The 21,950-nt window shown below is 42.7% G+C and overlaps 2 protein-coding genes across 5 annotated transcripts; both read left to right on the forward strand.

The window, feature by feature from the left end:
* The first annotated feature begins 936 nt into the window (after positions 1-936).
* Positions 937-3,385, forward strand: LOC308330044 (heat shock protein beta-11-like). The gene is made up of 2 exons (XM_080784677.1): positions 937-1,479; positions 2,782-3,385. Exons 1-2 carry the CDS (start codon positions 1,138-1,140, stop codon positions 3,211-3,213), a joined length of 774 nt encoding a protein of 257 aa, XP_080640803.1. The 5' UTR covers positions 937-1,137; the 3' UTR covers positions 3,214-3,385.
* A 147-nt stretch (positions 3,386-3,532) lies between these two features.
* On the forward strand, positions 3,533-20,110 carry LOC308330039 (piggyBac transposable element-derived protein 4-like). 4 transcript variants are annotated; one of them, XM_080784671.1, is made up of 4 exons: positions 3,533-4,222; positions 16,176-16,280; positions 16,514-17,044; positions 17,544-20,110. In XM_080784671.1, exons 3-4 carry the CDS (start codon positions 16,533-16,535, stop codon positions 18,661-18,663), a joined length of 1,632 nt encoding a protein of 543 aa, XP_080640797.1. In that variant the 5' UTR covers positions 3,533-4,222; positions 16,176-16,280; positions 16,514-16,532; the 3' UTR covers positions 18,664-20,110. The 4 variants fall into 4 exon arrangements, with proteins under 4 accessions (XP_080640797.1, XP_080640796.1, XP_080640799.1 ...); XM_080784670.1 differs by lacking the exons at positions 16,176-16,280; positions 16,514-17,044; positions 17,544-20,110 and adding exons at positions 5,476-5,586; positions 6,256-6,795; positions 7,308-9,124; XM_080784673.1 differs by lacking the exon at positions 16,514-17,044.
* The last annotated feature ends 1,840 nt before the right edge of the window (positions 20,111-21,950 follow it).

Below are 21,950 nucleotides of genomic sequence, written 5' to 3' on the forward strand. Positions count from 1 at the left end.
AATATCAATGTTGATCTAATTATGTTTCATCCTTAATTTGGATGTATCTTTAATCATACATTTGGAGTCACAGCTGAGGTGCAACTGTCATGTACCTTTTAGAGGCTGTGAGTCATCAATGACAAGCCATTAATAGAGCAAAGTCACTCAGTAATGTGACACACACTACACACACGTGTGTGGTAACTATACTTGTGAGGACATCAACTTTGTAGGGTGGCGATTGTGAATGGCATATTGCAGACATATTGTTATAGTTATTGTTGTGGATAGAGCTGCTACTTTAAAGTATAAATCAAGAATAAGTCCAACCCCAATCCTTAAATCTAACCTCTAAACGCCTCTAACACTATAACCACAATCTGACCTCATTCTTTTCTTAATTGTAAACATAAATGTTTTAGCCTACAGGAGCGTCATGAAGAAACATGTTAAAACTATGAATCAATTAAAGTTGATGCTTTTATTCACAGTGAAAATAGACCTTGTTTAGGAATGTTGCTTTATTGTTGCATAGCCTATATATTCTTCACACAAACAACTGTTTAAATTAATACACATTTCGCAACCTCCTTAAAATTTGTAAATCTGTTATAGGCTACCAAAAAATATCAATTTATTCTCTACTCTTTCTCACTTCTATACTTGTGAGGACATTAGGCCCTCACAAGTTTAATCACACACAGTCACACACACACACACACACACACACACACACACACACACACACACACACACACACACTGCACCCGGGTACTAGAGAGAAACTCAGGACAGTTTTAAACTATGATCACATTGACTGGTAGTCAACACACACACACACACACACACACACACACACATGCAGACACGACACCCTGTCAGGAATGTAACTGGATCTTTCCATCAGGGTATAAAAAGCCGGGACGTTCACAGAGGGAAGACAGAACGAAGAGAGAGAGAGAGACAGCAGAAGACTGGAAGGCTAACTAGACCAGAGGACATATAACTTCTAAAGCCAACTATAAAACTATTGAGCAGAGTGCATTCTGAGGAAACCCTATAACGTGAGGAAAGCTAGTTCTTCAGGCTATAAGGTCCTATTTAAGTTAAACTAAACCAGTGTAGAGCTAACTGCCCGGAGGCCAACTTAAAACGATGCTTAGCCCCTTCCACCAGCCATCCGCCCTCGACCCTGCGGCCCTGCTGATGTCACCCTTCAGGGATTTCCACTGGCCCGTCCGCAGCCTCTGGCCCGAGACACGCCCCCTGTTCTACCAGCTGGAACAGGAAATGGTGCATCACTTCCAGCTCATGAAGCAGAACATGGACTACATGGACCGCCTGCACCAACGCATCTGGGAGGAGATCGACCAATCGGCGCCGGCCGCCGTCTCCTTGAAGCCAATCACATTCCAGATGAGCAAGGACCAGGGCGGAGCCTTTGCGCTCACGCTCAACACCAAGGACTACACGCCCGAGGAGCTGTCTGTCAAACAGGTGGGTGGAGTCAACCTGAGGTCATAGTAGTAGGCCTATTAGTAGTTAGCAGTAATTAGCAGTAATGTGTGGAGGTGACCTGATAACAATGGAGAATTCACATTTCATGTGTATTACTATTCTGCATCTGCATGCGTCTGAAGATTACACATGAAATGTGAATTTGGCGACTGGGATGGTTTACCAGGCTAGGGAAGAAGTGGTGGCCTTATGCGAGCACTTCACCCATTTGTAACCATATTCCAATTTCCATCTTATAATGAGCATTTAATAGTGACGAGTAATAATAGGAAGATAGGTTGAACATGCATGGTGAAGTCCATTTTGGGCGGGAACCCCTTTTGGTGTTTTAAGCATTATGTTACACTTTAGCTATTGAAAAATAGCAGATCTACAAGCTCATAGTGCGGCATGCGGTGCCACGCTTCGAGCTTGTAGGTCTGCTATTTATTTATTTTTAGTGTGAAAATGTGGTGCAAATATTTGAATACCGGTATATATTCTTTCAGAGCGAATGTTTTTAACTCAAATCTTTGCTTCTGGGGGTCCCTGGAACTACATATTTTCAGATGGGGGTCGGCGGCCAAATAGCCTACACATATTTTTGTGACTAGAACCCGGCTGGTGCCAGATGCTACAGTAGTTCACCGATTAGGCTAGTGGTTACAACGTTTTGACCAACTGTAGATTCACAACAAAGTGCAACATTTTCTAATCAACTTGAAAAATGTGGGCTATGCAGGCCTACTGTATATTGTCTTAACCACTTTCAACCTGGTAGGCTATCTTGTTATTTTGGGAAAGTCATTATGGTGAAAATGTACAATATGTGACATATTGTGACTGACTGTGAGCTTAGGGCTTAAATATAAAATCGTAGAGGTGTGGTGTGAAAGGTGGTATATATAGTTGTTTTTATTGGTCCAAAAATATCCTAACATTCACTGCTGACCAGCTGTCAGCATTGTGCTTTTTCTTTTATAGGGGGGTATATGTTACCATGCCTAAGTTGTGACATGGAACTAATAAGCTATTGCTATACCACTTTTCACACAAAAAAGGCCCTTTGTCTGCCGGACTATCGGGACACAATTTACATAAGATACCAATGTCCTCAAAATAAATCTAATAATGGATGATATAGTGGTCTGGCTCTACCGTTGACCTGATAATCTGGGAGGTTAATTCAGCGAGCACCTCTCACCCTGTTGTTTTGCCTATAATAAATAACCAAAATACAGGCGCCATGCGCTTGAAAGCGGTTTAGACTATATTATTGACACCCTCCCTCCTTCCGGACAGGTGGGCAGGAAGCTGCGGGTCAGCGGTCACTCCGAGAGGAAACAGGAAGTGGACAGCCACAGCTCGTACCGCCTCCACGAGTTCCGTCAGGAGTTCGAGCTCCCCGACGGCGTCAGCCCCGAGTCCGTCACCTGCTCCCTGGACGGGGGTCTCCTCTGCCTCCAGGCAACCCGTGAAAAGGACGCGGCAGGGTCCAACGAGAGGCTGGTGCCCATTACCCTCGCCCCACGGGAGCAGCTGGTGTCGACCGCCACACCCAAGACCACCGCTGGGGACGCGGCCTCCACGACAGCCAAGACCACCGCTGGGGAGGTGGCCTCCACGACAGCCAAGACCACCGCAGCAGGGACGAGGCTGGTGCCCATCAGCATCACCCAACCAGAAGAGCTGGCGTCGACCGCCACACCCAAGACCAAGACTGATACGAACTAAGTCAGGAACCCAAATCAAATGTTTATTTTTGTTTTTCTACAAACATCAAAACGGAACTCTATGAATGTCTGCCTTTTTCTGGACATAATTTTAACTGCATGTTTAATCAATGATGTGCCTGATTCACGAGGTGTTTAAATCATTGTGTTTAATAAATGATATAATGATAAGACTTTTGAGAAACCAAGAAACTTTATTACAAGTAATATCACGTGTAGATTACCACAAAACTGTGAGAATTATCTAATTTTTAAATTTAACTTGCTAACGTGTCTATAAATGATATTGGTTATCGTTAGCAGATCTACAAGCTCACATTGCGTTGCATCGTAAGATTCGTAACACATTGTGAGCTTGTAGATCGGCTACAATGGCGTGTAACTGTAACAAACCTTTTCTTAGTGGTTGGGGACAGACCTGAATTTGATTAATTTCATTGTATATTATTATTATTATTATTAAATCTTTTTTGTCTTTCTTGACTTTTTATGCCATGTAGCACTTTGAGATAGTGTCACATATAAAGTGTGTTACATTTATAATTATTATTATTATTATTATTATTATTATTATTATTATTATTATTATTATTATTATTATTATTAATTAATAAACAAGTAAATAAGTATTTTAGCCTACTGAAAACATTTAAATTAAACCTTTATGATTTAATACATGAGCAGACCTATAATAACTCAGTGACTATCAAATGTTTTCGTGTATTTGGCTGTATATTTGCACCAGGGACTCCCTTCGTGCAATGCAATACTTTACTCATCTGGGACATTTTTTTACTTTTATTTTGAAACGATGTAACTTTATTTTGAAAGTTCCAGCCGGCAGTCGTTATTACGGTTAGCAGCAGTTGACTTTATTGTCTGGCACACACAATAACAATAACACGGATGTTCTCAGAAATCTTAACCGTTCAAAACGTAAATAAACACATGTAATTACACTGTTTCGAGTTAAGTGCGCCATGTCCATGCAGTCATCACACAGTAGTAAAGTAAGTTGTATTATGTTCTCTATAAAAAAAATGCAATCTCATTGCGTAACAGTCTGTTTTACAATTACTAGCTCACATGGCGCAAGCTCACCGCACGGAACACTGTAAGCACAGCTGTAACCAACCCCATGTTTGTGCCGAATCTGGGTTGAACGAGATCTAGGGACTGTCAGAGATCCCTCTGGTGTTGTGCCTGACTGTGTCTGTGTGTCTCTCCCGTTTTTGAAGTAGTAGTTTGACAGGTACATGTCATGGATCATGTCTCAGTCAGTTGAGTATCTTGTAGACCAGGCCTAGCTCTGATCCATAGCTCTAATGCGTTGCATTTCGCATTAGAGCTATGGAGCAGACAGCAGAGGACCAGGCCTGAGTGTACTCTGTCCTCTACTACCATCCATGAGCCATCCCACCCTAGCATGATGAGCAGTTACTGTAGGTGAGTTCTAGGTGTGAGACCAAGTTGGTAACCTGACCAGTTTGTTTTGAGAGGACTTTAGCCTGGTTTTAATGCCTTTGTGGTGCTATAGTACCATATAGGCCAGCCGGCCAGGGGCCTGCAGCGTTGTTTTTATATTATTATGAGAGTAAAATACTTTTGGATTCAACTGGCAGCGCACCACAGTTTATTTAATTGTTGGAAATACACTGGCATTTATTATAATTAATAATTATAATAATAATAATAACCTTGCCCTGCACAGTTGCAGTGATTTGTTCTGTCTTCAACAAATCTAGGCTATATGCCGAAAATAGCTGCACAACACAATTTGCTATTTTTGGCTAATGTTCCCCCCAGAATAAATAATGCCTCTGGGGATTCCTGAATGTCAGGTAGTTGGCAATATTAAACATAGACATAGACTTATAGCCACATGTATATAGTATATTCATTTGACCATCACCCAGGGAGAAATGCTTCCACGTATTGTAGCTTCTCAGGTGCTTTGATATTGAGATTATTAATTTAACAGCACAGTCTGGCTGGCTTGTTAGTTTCCGGCACTTAGATTTTTTTGGGGCTTTATTGGATAGTGTACAGTACACTGTACAATATGGTGAAAGGAAATGGGGAGATAGAGAGATGGGGAGTGACACGCAACAAAGGTCGTCGGGATCGGGAGTAGAACCCGCAACACGCTGTCAGGCTGGATTATCAGCCTAGGTGCCCGGAACGCTAGGCCGGCCCGGGCCAACAACACCTAACATGTACGTGTCAAAGTCGTTAAAGTCCTTAATCAATTCCTTCATTCCAGACCAGCGTGTGGAATCCAGACTGCAGGTGAAGAGAACCTCTCCAGACCCAGACCCAGACAGACACCGGCGTTTCTGTCAAGGAGGAACCTGAATATATCACTGCCACCTCAGTAGGTTTCATGCTGTATTTCTTTCTTGGTCTCCATTTTTCTTTTCTTGTTTCGACCAGGCGTTGATGGTCTTTTTGGACTGTCTATTTCTGTTCCAATAACTTAACTTTTGAGAGTGTAAAATGAAACCAAATGGACCCTTATTGGTCCATTTGGTTTCATTTTATACTCTCGAAAGTTACGTTATTATTAAACATCTACATTTTTTGATCAACGCTTGCCTGTCGTCTCTCTTATGGTACCAACATCAATACAGCATGGGATTGTGGACTAAATCTTATCCTAACGTCGTCAACAAAATAATATTCTAATTCTTGGGTCTGCTCTGAGAGCCTAAATCTCATCGAATGGTGGTCCATGGCTCAAATGCCAAATAAATAATGGTCCTAGCTACGCAAAACCTTGATCCTTTTAATTTGGATGTAAAATGTGTGCGTACACAGTTAATACCAGGTGTAATTAGTCTGCCTGCCGTACTTTACTGCAAGTAACATACTTTTAGGTGTCTTTGAACTTTTCCGGATATGTGACAAATAAAATGCATTATTATTCACTGAAATAGCCTACATGTGGTGGAACGTAAAACAAAGAAAAAGCATTATGGGATGTTTTTTTCCCAAGACTCAACCATGGATTACTATTAATATTATGTTCTTTACCTTGTTTTAGCGAGTGACAGCAAGTGACAATGGCAGAGGAACAGGCGCCAGAGAGTGAAGGCAGTGATATCGACGAACTTGATGGTACCAATTATTTCTCCGGGGGAGCGTGGATGAAAGACCTGTTTTTTGAAGAGGAGGAGAAGGATGTTCTCCGTGAGTTCAAATCGGACTGGAAGACAGAGAATTTCCACCCACGCACCAAGATAGAGTTTAACCGCCAGCCGGGGGTGAAGGTCGAACTTCCGGACCATGCGACACCGTTAGATGTCTTTTCTAAGATGTTCACCGAGACACTGTTTTCGCGACTTGTGACAGAAACGAACGCGTACGCAGAGGAGAGCAGGAGCGAAACGAAAGAAAGGTCCAGAGGACATAACACTTGGTTTCCCGTTTCTGTGACAGAAATGAAGTCTTTTATCGGGATGTGTATTGTCATGGGGATTCTCAAGCTGCCAGTCACAAGAGACTACTGGCGGAAGACAAAATGGCTTTTCCAAACCAATTTACCCCAAGTAATGTCACGGGACAGGTTCACCATGATTTGGAGGTAATAAAAATGATAATGGTAATTATGATGATGAAGATTAAAAATAAAAAAATATATAGCAGAGCTACAAAGTGCTGTTAATTTCTCCTATTTTTGTGTGAAACTGTAGTATGAAAAAGAAGGGCATTCATTTACAAAATATGGAGATAAGAGGTGCCAGACAGCAATGATATACAATACAATGATATACAATAAGGTATCCTATTGTACTGTATACACACCATCAGAGCCATAAAGTAAGCCATAAAGTAAGACGACAACTCCGTTCACTTCATGGGGCCAGCCTCTTCTACATAGACTTCTAATGAACCGGAAGTCTGTGGGCTCGCGTGAGTACATGAACCACGTGACCAGGCTGTTTTCTGCCCCCACAATGTCGTAACTCTGTCTTACTCTATGGCTCTGCACACCATGTATTGTACATATAATAATGTCATAATAACTGTAACAACAGATTATGTCACATATGCTTTCATCAACATACAAGTGTGAATATCTTTGTGTATTTTCAGGTATCTCCACCTACAAGATAACCACGCAGATGACGTAGACCGCTCGGACAAGCTGTGGAAGATGCGATGGTTTCTCGACTACCTCTCCGGTCAATACCAGTCACTCTATGAAGTGGACGGCTCTGTGACAGTAGATGAGACCATGATGAAATACAAGGGAAGACTAGACTTCCACCGGCGGTATCAAACTAAAAAGCAGGGTGTCAAGGTGTGGGTCATGGTAGAGAGCTCCACCGGCTATGTCGCAAACTTCCAGGTCTGCACAGCAGGACCCGGGTCCATATACGGGAAGGCTATGGCTCGCAGTGTCGTCATGGATCTAGCCAGGCCGTACTATGGCTCTCATCTGTCCATATTCATGGACAACGCCTACTCGGGGGTGGAGCTTTTCCAGGAGATGGCGAGACACGGACTGAACGCCTGCGGCGATGTTCGTTATAAAAGCGGACTCCCAGAGGACCAAACGACCGGCGACGAGGGCGCTTGGTTGGGTAAATCCGAAATCAAAGTGGCTCAGAAGGATGACCTCACACTCTGTGTTTGGCAGGACGACGGCAGGTTTGTCATGGTGATGTCCAATTACCACGATCCCACTGAGAAAGGCTCCATGAAGAGGAAGAGGGCTGAGTCCGACGAAAGGACCGACGTGGTGGTGCCGGCATGCATCGCCGACTACCAGAAGAACATGAGGGGTGTGGATTTGCTGGAGCAGATGCTTGGATTATATCAGTACCTGCATCGCTCACATAAATGGTGGAGGAGGCTCTTTTTCTTCTTCCTGTCCGTCACATGCTACAATGGCTACGTTGCTGCAAAGAGTGCGGGAGGAAAAGAATTCAAGTACAAAGGTTACAAGGACTGGCTGGAGGACCTGGCAGAGGAACTCGTCGTCCCGGTGACCACCAGGAGTGCTCCTCAGTGCTCATCTCGACCACCCGAGGGACCCCCCACAGATCAGCACGACTTTGCGAAACTCTCTGACAAGAGAAGATCTTGCAAGCAGTGTATGGCGGAAAGGTCTGACACTGACACGCGTGTCTCCACTACTGTCTACGGCTGCAGACAGTGCGACGAGTCGTTACACGTGGAGTGCTTTGGCAAACACGTCCGGCGATTTCTGTAGGCTGGTGTGGTGATGGCATACTGTACAGTACACTAAAACCTACGGTTGGGATCCTTTAGGATTTTAACGATGTTGGTTCCATAACCGCTCCCTTTTATGGCTCGATTCCTAACGGTCCCCTTAATGATTCCTTTATTTTTAAAACAATATTATCATTTTGATGATTCTTCTTTTATCATACATACAGTATTGCATATACATATTAAAGCAGTGGTTCTCAAAGTTAGGTCCAAGGACCCTCTGGGTTACTTGATGGGGTGGTTCCAAATGGACCCTCTGGGTTACTTGATGGGGTGGTTCCAAATGGACCCTCTGAGAGTGTACAAATGATGATGGTCCTTGAAATGAGAACCACTCTAGTATTTAGAACCACTACTTGTATTGCAGACGTGAAGTCCGCATACCAACTCTTGACGGCTTTTAAAAGACAGGTGCCATTAACTGTATATAACGTTGTATAGTCTCCGTCGGGTGACTACCTCAAATGTCCAAAACTGTTTATTTCCAGGATTCAAATTCAAAAGCAGCAGATCAGCAAGCTCTGTGCGCACCCTTGTGCACAGAGCTTGTGGATCTGCGACTTTTAATGCTTTTGTGTTCTGCCGTATTATGTAGGGAGGTAATTTCTGAAAAACAAAAAGCTGTGGATGTGGAAATAAGAGGTTTCTGCCTGACAATATCTGTGTTATGTCGTTATGGGGTCATACCTATGTTCCCTCAGCCCTATGTTCCCTCAGAAGGAGCATTGGTCCGAGGTGCGCTGGGGGTCGGGAGAGGGTGGGTGGTTAGGTTTAGGTGTCTGCCCCGGGGGAGGTTATAGGGTTAGGGTGAGGGTTTGAGGTAGGTTTTCGATCGGACCGTCGGCATATTGACGCAGACCCGAGGGAACATAGGGCTGAGGGAACATAGGTACGGTCCCGTTGTTATTACACGACCTCAGCCAGTTTGTTTGTTTTATTGAAAATGTGTACTCTGTCTACACATTTTTCAGCTTTCAATTCAGTTCAGTTGTGGTACATGTTCAGTTCAGTAGGATGATGATGATGGCATACAGTACAGAGGCCAACAACAATATAACTAGCTTGTACACAGTATATGTAACCCTTTTTGCCAGGTGTAAACCTAGCTTACAACAGCTCAGGATTTAATGACTACCTAGTCAATAGTTTTTTTCCGCTCTGGTAATAAACGTTTTTGAGGAGCTCTCGCTTTAAAACTGTGTGCAGACTTCATCCTTCTTCTGCAACTTGTCCTTTACAGTACCACTATGTTTTTGTCCACTGCCACTGAAGCTAAAGTGTCTAGCTGAATAATAAAAAAGACGAGTATCTTCTTCTTTTTTTAACACTTCAGCTCAGGATTAACCATTCACCATTTATTGCAATGCTATTGCATTCAGATTGGTGCCATTTGGCGGTGGCTCTGCTCATGTGATCTTACATATTATCTGCGCAAGCATGACACCAGAATCTGAGATCATAAACCCCCCAGAAGCAGAGCATGAGATACAGTTATGCATCAACCTGGCTAGAACCCTTCAAGGGCATAATGTAATATACACATTAACATTACATACAATCCACAGAAACAAACTTGTAAATATTAAGCTAGCAATGTACACATTCTGCCTTCCGTGCCTACCTGAGCTACACTGGATTTTATATTTTCTTTGTTTGATTACACTTCAATGAACATTAGGGAAAAGGAAATGCGTTTATTTTCAATAAATATATAACGTTTTATTAAACCTTTCTTTTTTTCTATTACTGACTTAAAAAAACAAACAAACGTGAACATAATTATTATAACCCCTGTCTTGGCCTCCCTTCACTGGCTCCCTGTGCCTACTGGACATTTTAAGATTGATTTGAAGGTTATTTTATTTGCTTTTTAATTATTAAATGGGCTGACCCCTCAGTGTCTCTCTGAACCCTACAGGAGTGGGTCCCAAAGTGGGGTCACGGGGACCCCCAGGTGTCCTTGAGAGAGTTCCAAGGGGTCCCCAGCTAAATTATAATTAGGAACCAAAATGGACCCTTATAGGTCTGTAACTCAGAGAGTGTACAAATAGTTTTTGCCAACTGTCCATTTGTACAATCTCAGAGTTAAATTAACTTTGATTTTACAATATACATTGGGGTCCCAGAGATAGAAATGCCATTAAAATGGGGGACCGTAGCCTAATTCAGGGGTCCTTGAAATTAAACTGGTTGAGAATCACTGCTAGAGCCGTACAAATCTTCTCTTATGGGGGTTCCTTGGCATATATTTTCTAATGGGGGTCCGCAGGCTGATGAGTGTCAATCTGGGGGTCCTTGACATGGAAAAGTTTGGGAACCAGCTGCCCTACAATAACTAGAGCTCTGAGATCTGCTGATAAACTATACTGCTATTCAAGGTGCACTCAACTAGAAAGAAAACCACAGACACGGCCCCCAGGCTCTGGAATAACCTGCCCCTCCATATTAGATCTAGTCAGTGACAGTCCATCACATTTTTTTGTGTTTTTATTTGTCATTTTGTGTACACGCATATGCTCGGATTGTTTCACCATTTTTGGTCAACTTTAGTTGTTTTAAATGTGCTATAAGAAGACAGTTTGATTTCTGCTACCAACACTGAGAAATGCATGTAAATAAGTGAAAGTTGAGAATTCAGTTTTTTCTTTTCTTCAGAAAACAGAATTCAACATTATTTTGTTGAATCTTATATCTCTAAATGTGGTGATGAATTGAATACACGGAACCACAATGGACACAACCCCAATAGGGTTTTTTTGTGTTTTCCTTTAGCACCATATATAATCTTCCCATTGTAGGCTACTTTTGCCAACTGTTAATAAAGTATTCAATCAATTTCTTAGTGCTTTTCATGAAAAGACTCAAGCTGCAATTTCTTATGTCTGAGAACAGCAGGTACATAGTGTAGTTTTAGAATGAATGATAAGTCTTTCAACTGTAAAATGGTTGAAAAGTAGGCCTATGCGACTGAGCTGTGTGTGTGTGTGTGTGTGTGTGTGTGTGTGTGTGTGTGTGTGTGTGTGTGTGTTTGTGTGTTTGTGTGAGTGTGTGAGTGCGCGCTCGCGCGTGTGTGAGAGAGAGAGAGAGAGAGAGAGAGAGAGAGTAGGCTAGTAAAGATGTGAAGGCCCCTTGTAATACCTAAAGACCAAATACTGCATCAAAAACTGAATTGTATTGCTCACCTATCGCTTGGACTGTAATAATTATATCTGGGATTTATAGCGCTTTTCATGAACTTGTACTCAAAGATGCTTTACATAATTACATGTGTGGGAGTTGAGTGGAATTTTAGCACACATTGCAATGATATGGACGGTTAAATTAAACTGACATGAGGAGCCACTGAGCCAGGGACAAAGGAAAGGGCACTGCCTCCGATGACACGTGATTGCGTTCAGCCAATAAATGAAGCCTGCAGCCTACCTCTTGCCCCCCCCCCCCCCCCCCCCCATCATACAAAGCTGTTAGAAACCATAGAGTTAGAAACCAATTTATTACAAAAAAAAAACTATTATTTTATCTGTAGCGTTTCGCTGAAGCTGTATCTAGATGCAGAAATCGGTGTGTTATTTAATTTAATTTACTCTCAGAGTGTGCATGTTTTTGTTTTTTTTTAAGAACGTGAACGTAAGTGCTATGTGAATACATTGCTCGGGTTCCAGTCGCGTCTAGTCTTCAGTACACTCTTGTTTCTCTTCAGATCGTATAAATCTTTCGCCTTTTACTAAAGATTTCCGTGGAGAGGAACATTATGAGTATCAACAAATTTTTTGATGCCCTGCCTCACGGCGGGGCTTCCTCAGTTGTAAAAAGTAAAGTGTCATTGTTTTTGGGTGCCCTTTTATGCCAGACTTCCCATTCTAGTGCACTGAATAAACGAACGATAAGAGAGCACACCAGTGGGTTCAGGGCGCATTTCCGAATGCGCCCTTCATGTCAAGGACCTCCAACTTCACATGTATTAGCCTGTGGGCTGCCAGGGACCCCATAAGAGAAGACTTTTACGGCTCTAACAGTGATTCTAATTTCAAGGACCCCCAGTTTGACATGCATTAGTCTACGGACCCCCATTTAATGGCATTTCTAACTCTGGGAGTGGGACCCCCAATATATATTGTAAAATCGATGTTAGTTTACCAATTTGGTTCCATATACATTCTCTGAGTTACATTCTTGGCATATATATATTTTCCAGTATGGGAGTCCACGGTCAAGGGGTCCTTGACAATGATGAAAAGTTTTGAGTAGTACTGTGATATGATTATTATGATATCGCACTGTTTTGATGAATTGAACATGGTGGATCCTCTTGTAAACAAGTGTAATGCTTAATTGGGTCGTCCACTCGCAGTTAACAGTCTTTGTATTGAGTTTGTGCTTGAAATGTACTGTATCTGCAAACTGCTAATACATATTTCAATCAATCAATCAATCAATCAATTAATCAATCATCACAGTAGTTCTAGGTTTGACCCTCCTGAACAGCAGGGGGCGGCAATTAGCTAATTGTGAGCCCAGCTGCTTCCCGTAGTAACTGAACTTAGTCGCATCACAGCGTTATGATCACAGCTCCATACAACAATAACAAAAGTCAACGTGGTTGTGAAGAATAAGAAAGCCTCTGGTCAGTTTATAAACCTTTAATGATTTTATTTTGCATATCATTTTGCATCATATCAAATATAAATATTGATTCTGCGTATGGAGATAATGATGAGGCTGTTTGCGTTTTATCCGTTAACACAGTGGAGCCTACGGCAACTAAAGCTAATGTGTGTAGCGAATCGCAGGGGTCCCAAACTTTTTCATATCAAGAACCCCCAAATTGACACTAAATTAGCCCGCGGACCCCCATTTGAAAAGATACGCCAGGGACCCCCTCCTAGCACCTTTCGGGACCCTCGGCTACCTTTTCTGAATTTTGGACGGTACCCGATAAGAGAAGATTTTTACGGCTCTAGCAGTGATTCTCAACCATATTTCTAACACTGGGACCCCCAATTTATATTGTAAAATCAATATGTGTTGATTTAACTCTCAGTTACAGATAAGGGTCCATTTGGTTCCTAAATATCATTTAGCTCATGGGGACCCCCTGGAACTCACTCAAGGACCCTAGCCCCGCAAGCAGAACCCAAATGTAGTAAAGTTTCTGACACTTTGATTACTTTACACATTGGGTCCTGTTTCACGCTGGGCTGCCGCCAGTTACGCACACACAAATACAATGTAAACACGCCATGAGAAACGATTCTGCACGCTTTTACCATGTTTATTCATGTGTTGACATACGAATGTGCGAACTATAAGTACCTTACATACCATACCGACACATCTCCTGTGTTGCGGAAGCCGTTAAGTATTTTTAATCCATGATTGATTAAAAATGTCGCTTCTTCCTACCTTGTTTATTGACACCTCATTGTACCGCCTATCTGGCTAGCTAGTGGTGCTACAGCTATGACGGAGCAGATCAGAGGCAGGGACGTAGCCCGCAAAGCCAACCGCACATCGGGAGGCGGTACAATAAACGGTAAATAAACAAGAATAAATCAAAGCGACATTTTTAATCAAACATGGATTAAAAATACTTAACGGCTTCCGCGACACAGGAGATTTTATCAGAGGTATGTAAGGTACTTATAGTTCGCACATCCGTAAGCAAACACAATAAAAAGCGCGGTAATAGCGCGCCGATCGACGAAAGGTTGAGTTTGTTTATATCCGCGTTCCAACAATCGCATTGGAAAATCTTAGCATGGCCAGGAACCCTATATAAAGCGACAATCAAATTTCATAAAAGCTTTATGTAGGGTTCCGAGAGGGGCTATCAAGGACCCCTGCCCTGGGGGTCCCCGGACCCCACTTTGGGAACCACTGGCGTATCGTATGCGTGCGTGCGTGCTTGAGTGTTATATGAGGAACACTAGCCCCTCTCGGAACCCTACATAAAGCTTTTATGAAATTTGATGGGCGCTTTATACGTAGGGTTCCTGGTCATGCTAAGATTTTTCAATGCGATTGTTGGAACGCGGATATACACAAACTCATCGTTTAGTCGATCGGCACGGTATTACGACGCTTTTTATTGTGTTTGTTTACGGATGTGCGAACTATAAGTACCTTACATACCTCTGATAAAATCTCCTGTGTCGCGGAAGCCGTTAAGTATTTTTAATCCATGTTTGATTAAAAATGTCGCTTTGATTTCTTCTTGTTTATTTACCGTTTATTGTACCGCCTCTCGATGTGCGGTTGGCTTTGCGGGCTATGTCCCTGCCTCTGATCTGCTCCGTCATAGCTGTAGCACCACTAGCTAGCCAGATAGGCGGTACAATGAGGTGTCAATAAACAAGGTAGGAAGAAGCGACATTTTTAATCAATCATGGATTAAAAATACTTAACGGCTTCCGCGACACAGGAGATGTGTCGGTATGGTATGTAAGGTACTTATAGTTCGCACATTCGTAAGTCAATACATGAATAAACATGGTAAAAGCGCGCAGAAGTCCGTCTCATGGCGTGTTTACATTGTATTTGTTTGTGCGTAACTGGCGACAGCCCAGCGTGAAGCAGGACCCAATGGGTAAAGTAAACAAAGTATCAGAAACTTTACTACATTCGGGTTCTGCTTGCGGGGCTAGAGGAACACATGCTTTTGAAACTGTTGTAAATACCGGTATTCAAGCCTGGGTGGCTTTGTTGGTTCCCAAACAATATTTATGATTACCCCAAAACTGTGAGAATGATCTAATTTTTTTATTTAACTTGCTAACGTTTCTATAAATGATATTGGTTATCATTATAAGGACATAAAACCTGTATTTTCCATATAGGGAAGGGACCTTTGCTCCTGTGGTACTTGTGTTTGTAACCTAGTAACAGAAATACATCCAATGCATTTATATAGTGCCTGAGTCTATGGGCCCCAGCATGGCCTGGACTGCCTCTCTGGCATGCACACACGCACGCAAACAGTGTTGTAATTTATTATTTTATTTAAGTAAAAGTATCAATACCGCATTGTAGAAATAGAAAGTAGAAAGTTCTCATTAATGCATTGTCCTTTTTCACAATGCTTTAATGCTTAAAATGTATACAAATAATAATAATAATAATAATTAGAATAATAATAACCTTTCCCTGCACAGTTGCAGTGATTTGTTCTGTCTTCAACAAATCTAGGCTATATGCCGAAAATAGCTGCACAACACAATTTGCTATTTTTGGCTAACTAAGTTCCCCCAGAATAAATAATGCCTCTGGGGATTCCTGAATGTCAGGTAGTTGGCAATATTAAACATAGACATAGACTTATAGCCACATGTATATAGTATATTAATTTGACCATCACCCAGGGAGAAATGCTTCCACGTATTGTAGCTTCTCAGGTGCTTTGATATTGAGATTATTAATTTAACAGCACAGTCTGGCTGGCTTGTTAGTTTCCGGCACTTAATTTTTTAAAGATATTTTTGGGGCATTTTCTGCCTTTATTGGATAGTGTACAGTTCACTGTACAATATGTTGACAGGAAATGGGGAGATAGAGAGATGGGGAGTAACACGCAACAAAGGTCGTCAGGATCGGGAGTCGAACCCGCAACACGCTGTCAGGCTGGATTATCAGCCTAGGTGCCCGGAACGCTAGGCCGGCCCGGGCCAACAACACCTAACATGTATCTATCAAAGTCGTTAACGTCCTTAATCAATTCCTTCATTCCAGACCAGCGTGTGGAATCCAGACTGCAGGTGAAGAGAACCTCTCCAGACCCAGACAGACACCGGCGTTTCTGTCAAGGAGGAACCTGAAGATATCACTGCCACCTCAGTAGGTTTCATGCTGTATTTCTTTCTTGGTCTCCATTTTTCTTTTCTTGTTTCGACCAGGCGTTGATGGTCTTATTGGACTGTCTGTTTCTGTTCCAATAACTTAACTTTTGATTCACTGAAATAGCCTACATGTGGTGGAACGTAAAACAAAAAAAAGCATTATGGGATGGTTTTTTTTCCAAGACTCAACCATGGATTACTATTAATATTATGTTCTTTACCTTGTTTTAGTGAGTGACAGCAAGTGACAATGGCAGAGGAACAGGCGCCAGAGAGTGAAGGCAGTGATATCGACGATACCAATTATTTCTCCGGGGGAGCGTGGATGAAAGACCTGTTTTTTGAAGAGGAGGAGAAGGATGTTCTCCGTGAGTTCAAATCGGACTGGAAGACAGAGAATTTCCACCCACGCACCAAGATAGAGTTTAACCGCCAGCCGGGGGTGAAGGTCGAACTTCCAGACCATGCGACACCGTTAGATGTCTTTTCTAAGATGTTCACAGAGACACTGTTTTCACGACTTGTGAAAGAAACGAACGCGTACGCAGAGGAGAGCAGGAGCGAAACGAAAGAAAGGTCCAAAGGACATAACACTTGGTTTCCCGTTTCTGTGACAGAAATGAAGTCTTTTATCGGGATGTGTATTGTCATGGGGATTCTCAAGCTGCCAGTCACAAGAGACTACTGGCGGAAGACAAAATGGCTTTTACAAACCAATTTACCCCAAGTAATGTCACGGGACAGGTTCACCATGATTTGGAGGTAATAAAAATGATAATGGTAATAATGATGATGAAGATAAAAAAAAAAAAGCAGAGCTACAAAGTGCTGTTCATTTCTCCTATTTTTGTGTGAAACTGTAGTATGACAAAGGGCATTCATTTACAACATATGGAGATAAGAGGTGTCTGCCAGACAGCAATTATATATAATACAATGATATACAATACGGTATCATATTGTACTGTATACACACCATCAGAGCCATAAAGTAAGACGACAACTCCGTTCACTTCATGGGGCCAGCCTCTTCTACATAGACTTCTAATGAACCGGAAGTCTGTGGGCTCGCGTGAGTACATGAACCACGTGACCAGGCTGTTTTCTGCCCCCACAATGTCGTAACTCTGTCTTACTCTATGGCTCTGCACACCATGTATTGTACATATAATAATGTCTCATGGATAATAACTGTAACAACAGATTATGTCACATATGCTTTCATCAACATACAAGTGTGAATATCTTTGTGTATTTTCAGGTATCTCCACCTACAAGATAACCACGCAGATGACGTAGACCGCTCGGACAAGCTGTGGAAGATGCGATGGTTTCTCGACTACCTCTCCGGTCAATACCAGTCACTCTATGAAGTGGACGGCTCTGTGACAGTAGATGAGACCATGGTGAAATACAAGGGAAGACTAGACTTCCACCGGCGGTATCAAACTACCGGTAAAAAGCAGGGTGTCAAGGTGTGGGTCATGGTAGAGAGCTCCACCGGCTATGTCGCAAACTTCCAGGTCTGCACAGCAGGACCCGGGTCCATATACGGGAAGGCTATGGCTCGCAGTGTCGTCATGGATCTAGCCAGGCCGTACTATGGCTCTCATCTGTCCATATTCATGGACAACGCCTACTCAGGGGTGGAGCTTTTCCAGGAGATGGCGAGACACGGACTGAACGCCTGCGGCGATGTTCGTTATAAAAGCGGACTCCCAGAGGACCAAACGACCGGCGACGAGGACGCTTGGTTGGGTAAATCCAAAATCAAAGTGGCTCAGAAGGATGACCTCATACTCTGTGTTTGGCAGGACGACGGCAGGTTTGTCATGGTGATGTCCAATTACCACGATCCCACTGAGAAAGGCTCCATGAAGAGGAAGAGGGCTGAGTCCGACGAAAGGACCGACGTGGTGCTGCCGGCATGCATCGCCGACTACCAGAAGAACATGAGGGGTGTGGATTTGCTGGAGCAGATGCTTGGATTATATCAGTACCTGCATCGCTCATATAAATGGTGGAGGAGGCTCTTTTTCTTCTTCCTGTCCGTCACATGCTACAATGGCTACGTTGCTGCAAAGAGTGCGGGAGGAAAAGAATTCAAGTACAAAGGTTACAAGGACTGGCTGGAGGACCTGGCAGAGGAACTCGTCGTCCCGGTGACCACCAAGAGTGCTTTATCTCGACGACCCGAGGGACCCCCCACGGATCAGCACGACTTTGCGAAACTCCCTGACAAGAGAAGATCTTGCAAGGAGTGTATGGCGGAAAGGTGCGGCACTGACACGCGTGTCTCCACTAGTGTCTACGGCTGCAGACAGTGCGACGAGTCGTTACACGTGGAGTGCTTTGGCAAACACGTCCGGCGATTTCTGTAGGCTGGTGATGGCATACGGTACAGTACACTAAAGCCTACGGTTGGGATCCTTTAGGATTTTAACGATGTTGGTTCCATAACCGCTCCTTTTTATGGCTCGATTCCTAACGGTCCCCTTAATGATTCCTTTATTTTTTATCCCACGATTTTGTAACCCAGTTTTTTCTTTTCACCCAGTGCCAATTATCTAATGTAATCCTGGGCGCTACACTTCCTCTGCCAACCTGGGGGGGCAGCGGACTGACCTCATGCCTCCTTCTATGCATGAGGAGTCCAAGCTGCTTCTTTTCACCCGACAGGGGGGAATTTCCCCGGCCGGACGTAGCGCGTGGAAGGGACACGTTATTCCGACCAGTTCCTTTCCCCTCCATCAGGCGCCCCGGCTGGCCAGGGGGAGGTAGTTTTAGAGACCAGGATTACTGCATGTTTTTGTGAGGGTATCTACCCTAGGGGACACGGGGAGAACATGCAAACTCCACACAGAAAGGCCCTTTCGCCAACCCCCGCCTCGGGTATGGGCACTGATGACGCGCAGGAGGGAACAGGCCGCCAGTGCCCACAGTGTCCCTAGCGGGAATCGAACCCAGGACCTTCTAGCTGTGAGGCGACAGCACTACCAACTGTGCCACCGTGCCCCTGATTCCTTTATTTTTAAAATAATATTATCATTTTGATGATTCTTCTTTTATCATACATACAGTATTGCATATAAATATTAAAGCAGGGGAGGGTGTGTAGAGCCCAGGATCACATTAGACGTTTGACACAGGGGTGAAAAATGGGTTACAAAATCGTGTCCGTCGGGTGACTACCTCAAATGTCCAAAACTGTTTATTTCCAGGATTCAAATTCAAAAGCAGCAGATCAGCAATGTCGCGTTTATTCCGGGTGGTGGGCTCATTATAGTATTAAGTGCCGACCCAGCTTATATTTGTAACTTCATGTTGTGTTGTATATGTATAGATGTTGGTGCTACTAAGGAAGTTCACTGCCTCTACTACAGAAAATACTCTGTGTTATATAAGAACAGAAATCCTCTTATCAACCAATTACAGTATCTCAGGGATGTAGATATTAATACAGTTAATTGGGAGGTAAAATGTGTTTATGCTACTACTAGAGGAATGCGGTGCGTATACTAGTGGAACACAGTGAAGTCAATAATTGATGACAATGGTATAGGAAGTATCAGATATCAAGAGGCGTGCTTTTAACAGGATATACTAGCAGGAGCGTGACTCTTCCAGTTCATTCTAAAGAAATGTAATGAGCAGGAGACATGGCGTCTAATGTCGCGACCTCTGAATCTTGTGATAATGATTAAGAACAATTAGTTGTGGAAGCTATTGAACTATATCTGAACACGGGCCAGACAAGGCAAATAAGGCTTTTACTGTACACAAGTTTAGTAGAAGTGTGTTTGTACGTGTATGAGTGTGTTATGAGATTGTAGTAATAAAATGGCCGGAAAATAAGTGATTGTTTGCGAGCCTTTATTGCAACTTGGAGGAAATGTGTGTTTGAGTAATATAACGGTGTGTGTTTAAATCACAAATTACCCATACCTGTTCGTTAACTCCTTTACGGAGGGTTGAATCAATAGTTAAACAAAGTTATGAGACGGCAAAGTTTAATTATATAGGTACAAGCAAGCTCTGTGCACACCCTTGTCACAATATAACTAGCTTGTACACAGTATATGTAACCCTTTTTGCCAGGTGTAAACCTAGCTTACAACAGCTCAGGATTTAATGACGACCTAGTCAATAGTTTTTTTCCGCTCTGGTAATAAACGTTTTTGAGGAGCTCTCTCGCTTTAAAACGGTGTGCAGACTTCATCCTTCTTCTGCAACTTGTCCTTTACAGTACCACTATGTTTTTGTCCACTGCCACTGAAGCTAAAGTGTCTAGCTGAATAATAAAAAAGACGAGTATCTTCTTTTTTCACTTCAGCTCAGGATTAACCATTCACCATTTATTGCAATGCTATTGCATTCAGATTGGTGCCATTTGGCGGTGGCTCTGCTCATGTGATATTACATATTACCTGCGCAAGCATGACACAGAATCTGAGATCATAAACCCCCCAGAAGCAGAGCATGAGATACAGTCATGCATCAACCTGGCTAGAACCCTTCAAGGGCATAATGTAATATACACATTAACATTACATACAATCCACAGAAACAAACTTGTAAATATTAAGCTAGCAATGTGCACATTCTGCCTTCCGTGCCTACCTGAGCTACACTGGATTTTATATTTTCTTTGTTTGATTAGACTTCATTGAACATTCGGGAAAAGGAAATGCGTTTATTTTCAATAAATATATAAAGTTTTATTAAACCTTTCTTTTTTTCTATTACTGACTAAAAAACAAAACAAACGTGAACATAATTATTATAACCCCTGTCTTGGCCTCCCTTCACTGGCTCCCTGTGCCTACTGGACATTTTAAGATTGATTTGAAGGTTATTTTATTTGCTTTTTAATTAATAAATGGGCTGACCCCTCAGTGTCTCTCTGAACCCTATAGCAGTGGGTCCCAAAGTGGGGTCACGGGGACCCCCAGTTGTCCTTGAGAGAGTTCCAAGGGGTCCCCAGCTAAATTATAATTAGGAACCAAAATGGACCCTTATAGGTCTGTAACTCAGAGAGTGTACAAATAGTTTTTGCCAACTGTCCATTTGTACAATCTCAGAGTTAAATTAACTTTGATTTTACAATATACATTGGGGTCCCAGAGATAGAAATGCCATTAAAATGGGGGACCGTAGCCTAATTCAGGGGTCCTTGAAATTAAACTGGTTGAGAATCACTGCTAGAGCCGTACAAATCTTCTCTTATGGGGGTTCCTTGGCATATATTTTCTAATGGGGGTCCGCAGGCTGATGAGTGTCAATTTGGGGGTCCTTGACATGGAAAAGTTTGGGAACCAGCTGCCCTACAATAACTAGAGCTCTGAGATCTGCTGATAAACTATACTGCTATTCAAGGCGCACTCAACTAGAAAGAAAACCACAGACGCCGCCCCCAGGCTCTGGAATAACCTGCCCCTCCATATTAGATCTAGTCAGTGACAGTCCATCACATTTTTTTGTGTTTTTTTTTGTCATTTTGTGTACTATGTGTATATGTGTGTATTATGCTCGGATTGTTTCACCATTTTTGGTCAACTTTAGTTGTTTTAAATGTGCTATAAGAAGACAGTTTGATTTCTGCTACCATCACTGAGAAATGCATGTAAATAAGTGAAAGAAAGAAAACGGAATTCAACATTATTTTGTT

The sequence above is a fragment of the Protomyctophum bolini genome (genome assembly GCF_963924005.1).
Source record: "Protomyctophum bolini genome assembly, chromosome: 15".
Lineage (NCBI taxonomy): Eukaryota > Metazoa > Chordata > Actinopteri > Myctophiformes > Myctophidae > Protomyctophum > Protomyctophum bolini.